Source organism: Theobroma cacao, chromosome 3, assembly GCF_000208745.1.
Source record: "Theobroma cacao cultivar B97-61/B2 chromosome 3, Criollo_cocoa_genome_V2, whole genome shotgun sequence".
NCBI lineage: Eukaryota > Viridiplantae > Streptophyta > Magnoliopsida > Malvales > Malvaceae > Theobroma > Theobroma cacao.
This window is the reverse complement of record NC_030852.1, coordinates 28,122,260-28,132,053: the sequence shown is the minus strand read 5'-3', so window position 1 is coordinate 28,132,053 and position 9,794 is coordinate 28,122,260. Positions and strand designations below refer to the sequence as shown.

At 30.5% G+C, this 9,794-nt stretch overlaps 1 protein-coding gene across 1 annotated transcript; it reads right to left on the bottom strand.

The window, feature by feature from the left end:
* Positions 789-4,516, bottom strand: LOC18605461 (probable fructokinase-7). The gene is made up of 7 exons (XM_007038473.2): positions 4,309-4,516; positions 3,319-3,536; positions 2,550-2,762; positions 2,245-2,442; positions 2,023-2,163; positions 1,563-1,679; positions 789-1,152 (listed from the first exon to the last, which is right to left on the bottom strand). Exons 1-7 carry the CDS (start codon positions 4,328-4,330, stop codon positions 1,015-1,017), a joined length of 1,047 nt encoding a protein of 348 aa, XP_007038535.2. The 5' UTR covers positions 4,331-4,516; the 3' UTR covers positions 789-1,014.

The window sequence follows — 9,794 nt, the reverse complement described above, 5'->3', positions numbered from 1 at the left end:
CAAGCATAAGAACTTAAGCGATTTAACATCAGATTGGGTATTAAACTATTAATATATTTGTTGACCTTCTTAAGACAAAAGAAAATTAGGCAGGCTCGTAATGGAAAATAATTGCCATAAATTCCTGAGCTGCAATATCCAAATAGAACTATGGGTGTGGGAATTTACCATCTCATAAACTTAATTTTTTTTCTCAATAATTGAATATAAGATGTTCAAATTGAAAAGGATGTTTTATTTATTTATTTATTATCAAAATGATCTTTATAATAAGTTCATTTTAATTCATTAAAATTAAACTTCTATTTATTTATTTATTTATCATTTGAGCTAAGCCCAAGTGGCTCAAAATAATCCGTTGAGTGTGTGCTTTTCTAATGCAAGATGGCCTGCCAATCAATAGGAGCTATATCAACTCCACCCTGCAACCGAACATGTGCACATCAAGCTTGGTTTGTTCCTGATCCTATTAGTGAAACTGAATTCAATCTCCTGCAATATGAAATGAGATCCATAGCTTGGAATAGCCAGAATAAGTAAACAAGGAATTATCAGACCTTGCATTGTTAATATGACCGTATTCTTTAGCAGTGCATTGCTCATTGCTAAAGTAAAGATGAAATAGCAATGATACATTCCAATTTTAAGCTAACTTCACAATATGCCCATTAGCTTTCCAACAACAATTAAAGCCCAAATAGAAGTTGATTTGCGTATTCCACTTTAAGCAGATTGCAGGTCATTTTCACTGTATCTTCCACAACTACATAAGGTCTAGTCCAGTATTGTGAAGAAGCAAGTTTTGTCAGTTGTTGAGATCAAAATTGGATCACTTGTTTTAGTTATAAGAGTTGAGTACAAAAATAGCTCAAACAGAGAAAGGAAAGCTTGTGGCTCATAGATCTTTATTGTTCTATGGGGAGCAACTAATGCTCACTTCAGCATGGAAGCTAAAACTACAACATCTTAATACAACAAACTATCTCAATTACTATTAGGATCTCCTTCTCATTTCTATGATGCAGCAAATTTGGTTAAAGCATCAATAACAGCCTTTTTCATGGGCATCGCAGGAATTGCACCTCTCTCTGTTACTGTCAGGGCTCCACAGGCGTTTGCAAAATTTAAGGCTTCTCTTAATCGCTCCTCATCCTGTCATAAACATAAATTCATATATATGTTTCTGAGGAAACTATGGTATTAATAAAGTATAGTCACAATATATCTACAAATTTTTTAGGTTAGTTGCTGCAGTACATAAAAATGTTTTGCGGATAAAGTAAAAGTTCTTCAGGATCTAATGCATAAATTGCCTTAACTACTAGATTTAGGTGAATACCACTGGAAAGTATTGGTCTGTGAACCTCAAATACCAAACACCGTCTCTATTTCCCCTTTAAAGATCATTTAAATTGCACTAATACAGTTCCAGGGGTAAATGTCTTTAATTATAAGATTCTTCTGAGATCCATGTAAATTACTAGAAGTGGAATTTATAAATAACCATTAGGAAAGAAGAACAGTACATGATCTGTTTTAACTTATGCAAGAACTATATGTACCTCAAATAGCTTTAAATCAGAAGCTAGGCTGCTCAGTAAGCCACTGACAAATGCATCACCAGCACCCGTCGTGTCAACTGGTTTAACTTTAATACCAGGAACCCTGCCCTTGAATGCCTGCAGAGGATAAAAGTTCATCCAAGTTTCTTTATGCAAATTATATTAGGTATTTGCATGTAGTGACTAATGACTATGATGCACCTCCACCATTCAGTAATTTGCATCACATAGAACTCATATAAAGTCTGTAAAGGTTTTTATTTGCAAAAATCAATTATACTGATGAAAGAAAAGGAATTACAATTTTTATTCATTTTATAGCCCCACAAAAAAGTGCATCAGATGTTTTGAATAGAAAGTCTTGGCATAACATATTAGGATTGTGAGAATTATAAGTGAGTGAAATTCATAGTATTAAATAAACATTTTTTGTAAAGAAAAGAAAAATAGACAATCTTACCTTGGTGTAATATCTACAGCCCTCTGACCCCTCAGTTACAACCAAAAGCTTAAGATTAGGATGATAAAGCTTCTTCATCACCACATTATCATCATAAGGGTCATCACCTCCAGTTAAGAATTTAATTTCATCCTCACTTACCTGCATTTTCATAGTGTTAGCTGCAAATGAATGCACTAGCAAGACATTTTGTGTATAAGTCTGATAATCACAAATCCATACCTTAATAAGGTCTGCTTGATCCCATATACTCATTATGCCTGTCTGAGCAGCCTCTGATGATGGCCATAATGGCAATCTTAAATTTGGATCATAAGAGAGGATGCTGCCAGACCTCTTGGCAATGTTCATTGCTGCAAGGTGAGCTGATTTGCATGGTTCCTCAATCAAACTAATAGAACCATAATGAAAGATCTTTGCCTGCACCAATATTATTTGAAGATCAGAAAATTCCAAATCCTGCCAAAACCAACCAGTTTTTCACATCTACTAATTGAGACAAAGATGAGAAAGGCAGAGAGAAAAACCTGCTTAATGAGGTTTATATCAAGTTCTGACTCGTGAAGACGCATATCAGCACTTGGATGACGGAAAAACAAGAATTCACGTTCACCATCAGCTCTGAGTGTAACAAATGCCAGTGCAGTTCTTGCACTATGGTCAAATCGCATGCCAGAAATGTCGACATTATTTTGTCTTAAAATGTCAGCTAACATGTGGCCAAATTCATCATCACCAACCTGATATGAAATTGTCAAGTATTTGGAAATGGAAGTGTGTATAAGTAAAAGCAAGGACTCATTGACATCAATAATGTCATGAACCGAAGAAAAGCAGGGGATCTCAATTTTGCAACAAAAAGCAAGAAGTTCTGGAGCTACAAAATGTCATTTGGGAGAAAGCATTGCTTCAATCACATTTCTTTACACGAATTTTATTTCAGAACAACTTAGTTTTGAAATTGGACAAGGTTAAAAGCAGACAACTTAGGCAGAAAAAGAGATTTCTTATCATATCTTAATATGGCTTTTGGATGTTTGTCTCACAGACAAACATTGAAATAATTCCTTTTCATTATTGACGAACATTATATTTTTGCTGCTCTGAATTTGAGGATTTTGGAAGATGAGTCAGCAGGTAAAAAGTGGTTTTTTTTTTACACCAAAATAAGTGACAGAGAAAGCTCATAACATAAGCAAACTTTCATCTTCATGGTAATCAAAACAGAGATAAACAACAAAATCATGGAATTATTCAAGTGATTGGTACAGACTAAAGGTAGATGTTTCAGTTTACCTTGCCTATGAAAGCTGATGATCCTCCTAATCTAGCTACGCCAACGGCCACATTAGCTGGAGCACCACCAGGAGCCTTCTTGAAAGCAGGTGCTTCAGCCAGAGATACCCCCCCAACAGTCGGTACAAAGTCAATCAACAATTCACCAAAGCAGACAACTATTGAATTGTTATCTGCAGACTTCCCATTTGTATTAGCAGAAAGATCTTCAGCTCTACCTACAATAAGCAGTTGCTCAATATTACAAATGTTTCCAAACATTGTTCAAACTGAAAAAATTAAGAGAATTTTCGCTACCAATATGCCACTGCTATTCCTAGGCCAATCTGTTCACTTGAAAACATTAGGCCAGCCTATCCATTTTGAATTACAAATGTAAAGTAATGATCTTTCTAAACAAATAAGAAATGCTATTGGGATTAAGAATAAATCCATAATGATCTTTCTGAACAGTTAAGAAATGCCATTGGGATTAACAAGAACAAATCCAAGTCATACTTCATCTTTATTGAAGAGGAATAATTTTTTCTGTAAGATCTTGCAGTCACTTTTCAAGCAGCCAATTCACTCCATTCAGATCCACTACACAGTTAGTATGCTATACAAAGCACGAGAAACAAAATTTTCGACAAAATCAGATCAGGTATATCTTATAATTGACAGAAACCCAATATCTAAGCAAGAAATCTAAGATTACTCGTTAAAGATGTGTTCTATTAAATACCACATAGTACTTGGTAAGAAAGAAAGAAGAAACATTTGAAACATGAAAGAAAATATCTATCCTTTGAAATACTGTGAACAGCTACAAAACAAGCAATCACAAGAGAAAGAAACCCACTATTAAAGAAAACTAAAAGCCCAGAGAGAAAGAATCTTAAATGCATATAACCAACTGCAACCCAGATTAAAAATGGCAAAACATTCAGTAAAAATCAATCAAATTATGTTCAAAGATGAATACTTTTCAATCAAGAAAATAAGACGAACCTGTGGTTAAATTCCCAGCCATTTCAGATACTTATTGAGATTGAATTTAGAAAGAGCAAAGCAATGGTCACAAGAACCGGTGTTTTAGTTGAAGAGAAGAAGAAGAAAGAAAGAAGAGTCGATAAAGGAGGACGGTTGCCAATCTTGAAGGAAAAGTTGACAAAGAGTTTACAAATTTATTGAGCTCCCAAGTCCCAATCCCATGAAGTAAAATAAAATGACAAATATATAATTTCTTCTCTATTTCCTTGTTTAATTTATTCTACTCTGCAAATTTGTCTCTCTAATTTAGTTGTTTAATTAATTCAAGCACCTTTTTGAAGAAACGCTCTTTATGTTTAGTACTTTTGTATTATTTATATACAACAGGATAATCATTACATAATGTATAAGGTGTGAGAGAAATTCAGGGAGAAGTGATATTTTTTTTATGTGTTTAACGTAAGGATTGTTTCAAAATTATTCGAGTGTAATAAATACATATGTATTTTAAGAAGGATCAGAATATCGGTGTTTATGAGAACTAATTAAGGATAATTAAAATATTTTTTTAAAAAATATTTTTTATATTTAAAATTTTATTTTAATCAAATTCAAGAAGAATAATACATTCATTAAAATTTTCTTTTTTAAAATATCACTTTAATCAGTGTTAGCCAATACTAATTAACATTTCCTTTAAAAGAAAATTTAATTGTAATAGATAGATCTACATGTTTTTATTCTATATTTGTTAAATAAATGATTTATTAATTTAGGGGTGCATTTTGAATAAAGGTTTCACTTATCCTTTTTTTTATATAATATTTCCTAATAAAATAAGTCACTTGTTCTTTCAAATTAAAATCACTAAGTTAGCAAAGAGTTCCTATTCAAAATTGTTACTCAATCGATGGTTTTAATTTTTAAATGCATTATTAATTTTTCTTGAAAATGGATGCAAGGGTTTTTTTTTTCTTGAAAACTTTGTCTTTTATTAAGACAAGCATGTTGCCCTGTCGTGACAACGTTACGAAAAACATAAAACAAGGTTCGTCATTTGTTGGGTGTCCCACAATTTCAAGCGAAAGTGACCAAAGTACACAATTGAACATGAATTTATTTTTGGGGGTAATGATTGAACATGAATTAAATTTTGGGGTCATGATCGAAACATGAATTTATTGCAACAACAGCGTGCAAATACTGCTCAAATGATCGAAAACCTTAACAATAATAAAATCATCTCAAAAGTGCCATGCAAGATCTAGGGCACATCTAATACGTGTCTGAATCTTTGGTTTTTCTTTTTTATTTATATATATATATATATTAATTAAAATGAAATTCCTTTATTACAGAGAAATAGAATATTTCAATTGATTTGACTTAATCAATTCATGCAGCTGCTTAATCTGTGTCCTCTACAAGGTTTTTGCAAATTGCAAGCTGCTGGTTTTGTTAACAGGGCTGCGGCTATCATTCAGCATAGATTTTGAATAGGCTAATTGAGATTTAGAATAAAAGAGACAGAAAATATTTCTGTCTTTTGACCAAATCAAAAGGGAGGAAAATTCTATGAACTGAAATATCGAATAAAAGATATAGAAAAAAAAAAGTTTCTGTAAAGTGAGATTTAAAATATTGTAATAAATCCATTTCTTTTAAATTTGGATTCTGTTTAGTCCATGCTTTTATTATTTTTATTTTTTACTTTCTATTCATTTTTTTATAAACTAAATAATAAAATATCAATTAAATTAAAATTTAGGTTTTTTAAGCAGAAAATGAATTCCTAAGGTCACACCAACTCATTTGCTGCTTAATTATTGCTCAAATTCGCCAATACCATGTAGAGGAATAATGTTATGTACGAGGATTTTGTCTGGATATTCTTTCTGTTATAAATTAAATGTTTATTTAGGATATTTAAATAAAAATAATGTTTAGTTTTTAAAATTGAAAAATACTTTTTCAATGTTACCCTAAGTGAGACCCTTATCACTCCCAAAGTAAAATTTGGAAAGTACAAAAGTAAAATACTCCATTTTTAAAATTTGGTGTCATTTAAAAAATAAACACTTAATTTGAAAGGAAAAGAATACTTTTTTTCCTTCAAAAATAATTGGAAATAATATAAATCTTTATTTTATGAAGTACAAGAATATATATGTTGCACTGGTGAAAAAAGTGGAAGAATTATTTCTCTCAAAACAATAAATTAAAGTAAATAAACCATTTAAAATGGTTGAATTAATTATTATTGTCCTTATTATTCTTGCAGTAGACATGCTCCACGGCAATAATCAACTATTTTAAAGAGAACTGCTTTTCTTCCTCTCCTAGATTTTCACACGATAGCGAAGAACCTTTGAGCTGTCCTACAGTTTCAGATTCTATATATCTGGAATCTCATTTGGTTATGCATTTTCTAGTTCGGTGCAAAGACAGCAAAAATAGTTGGGACCAATTTTTTATTATCTGGTTAAAGTAAATGCTTAATATTTATAAAGAGGGATCTGTTTACATCTTTATATAAATATATATATAATTTATATTTAATTAATCATATTTTATTCACGTAAATCATACATGTTAAATTTCAAATTAATTAAAAATATTTAATTATTTATTTAATATAATAAAATTTAAACTATTAAATATATTTAAAAAATAATACTATTTATCAAGACAATAAGTATATCAAATTGATTTCAAATTTTATGTGTATGATAAGTATGCTAATGATCTGTTTATTAAAATATTAATCATAGAATAAAATTATAAAAGAGTGTAAAAATAATTAATGTTGCAAGGATGTAACTTGATCTCTCTTTTATACACTCTCGTAGATTTATATATATACAAACATATTATGGGGATAGATTGATATTATTAATTATTGTAGAATATAGTTAGGTAAGAATATTTATGGAGACTTTGTATGTGGAGACTTTGCATGTCGCAGTCCAACGAAAATGACGCATACCCACATCACATACAAGGTCTCGTGACACCTTTAATTCCTAAATCCTAACCTACGTAGTACACGCAGTGGCATCGTGTTTTTGATTCCTAAACTTTGGCAAATAATTCATTCGCTGCTGTTTTAAGAATATAAGAAAAGACAATTTTCATGAAAGAGGAATTGGTTTAGTTGGTGAAGTCGATCGCTTTGATAATAATAAATCTTAAATACACGAGAATCCAGAAGAGAAGAGAAGTAGGAAGTGCTTCAGCCAAAAGCGTAGCATACAAGGAGGAAGGGAGTATTGAGCCAAAGACAAAAAAGGAGGAAGGGAGTTGATCCCAGTTTGAAGGACACAATATACATCAAAGCAACCTAGTTTGTTACATTGTCTCAAGTTAATTTATCCCTTGAAAACGGGGATTAGGTTGATGAGATTGTTAAGAACTATTTACCCATGACAATGGGATCAACCTTATGTGTAATATTGCAGCACCTTGCAGCTGCTTTTGATAGATTTTTGCTGACTTTCGGGACCATATTTTGATGATTTTATTTTTTCATATTGCTCTTACTTTGTACAGGGGTCCATCATGTATTTAATTTTGTTCTTTCTCTTAGTGAGTGCCACCTTGCACTCGGTGTTACAGGGCTTGGTTTTCTGGAATTGGAAAGGTTGAGGTTATGCTTACCTCTTCCCAGTGTTTGGATGTTTCCTAGGACCATTTGAGCTTAGGTTTTTGCTACACTTTTTATGGGACATCTGCAACTTTTGTATAGATAGGGATTAATCCTTGTTAATACTTCTAAATCGTTAATAATACTCTAACTTTTCAAAAAAAAAAAATCTCTCTAAAAGTGCAATATAACTTTGATTATGAATTGACTTATCACATCTCAATCATGATCTACACATCACACAAGATACATCTAATAATATTTTCAATACATATGATTGTGGTTAAGTACTTAATTACCATAAAAAATATTAAGAATAAATTAAATTATATTGTTTGATCCAAGGGTTCTTGTAATAGGAAGAGAGAAAGGGTTGCAAATAAGTAAAAGGTGTACTGAAGATAACGAAGAGGAAGATTGAAGTAATTTTTGAAATATTGAACGTTGTGACATATGAAAAAGAATAGGTGAATAATAAAGTAAAGGTTGAAAATAGGTAAAGAATAAGCTAGGGGTAGAATCATTGTATTACTAAAGCAATAGAGCAAAACTAAGAATAAGTAAAGAACAAGGGAGCATAGAGTAAAGTTGAGAGTAGGTAGAGAATAATCAAGCGGTAGAGTAAGACTAAAAATGGGATGGAGAAAGACTAAATAGAAGAGAATTAGAGAGAGAAATCAAGAGTGAAAATATACTTGCTTTAGCTTTAAAAATCTTCCTAAAATGAATGAAGTCACTATAAATAAATCCAAAGGTAATAGTTATTCAATAATAGACTTTATGATACGTTTAGTTCGCAAAATAGAATGCAATGGAATAGATTATGTATTATATGAGAATAAAATAGAGGATGAATAGAATGAGAATATTATTATGTAGTTTAGTTGACAAAAGAGAATAATATAGGAATTACTATTATGATTTATTATAATGTTTAGTTGATAAAAATAATTTTGAAATAATAAAGGAATAAAGGATAAAAAGATAAAAATACATTTTATTATAATATATTATTATTTATTTTATTTTATTTTATTTTTTAAATATTTAATAATTTATAATTTATTTAAAATAATAATATTTCATTATTATTTCATAAATATTACAAAAAATCCATACATTTCACATTATAATTCATTTATTCATATATTGTTTAGCTTATTTACTTTTAAAATTTTAACGTTTTGTTTAGGCTTATTGGTAGCTTTTTTTAATCTTTCCCTTCATTATTTGTATTGGATATAAAAGTTTTAAGAACCTAACGGTTTAACTTAACGATAAACACCTTTAAAAAAAGTATTTTTTTANTTAAATATTATTATGATTAAAATATTAATAATTTTTAATTAATTTTTAAATTTAAAAATATTATTTTTTATAATATATAATTAAAATTTAAATTTTTTATTTTAATTTTTTTTTCATTTTCCTTTCTTCTCGTTTGGCCAGCCATTAGAGATGTGGGCAGTGTAATAGTGCCCCGATTTAGCATTCCTTATGGGTGGACCACTAAGGCACCAAATCGACACTCCCTGTGATTAGATCTAGCCATTGAGTGCTAGATCCGACCACAGTATTTGATTGGGAAGCACTAGATCCGACGTTTCCCAGAGCCAGATTTAGCCTTAAATGCTAGATTTGGCATTTAATCAGACTGATATAAACGAAGAGCTTTAAATCCAAGCATAAAATCACTTCCACTGCCTCCTTCACTCCCCTTTAGTGGTGGGTGGAAGATTAGAGAAAAAAGGAGAAAGGCCAAAGCTGTATTACAGGGCGAGAGAAAAAAAAAAGAATGTTTTTATATTAGTAAGGTCGTAATTTTTCAAGCTTAGAAAGAGTACTTTGATCTTATTATTTT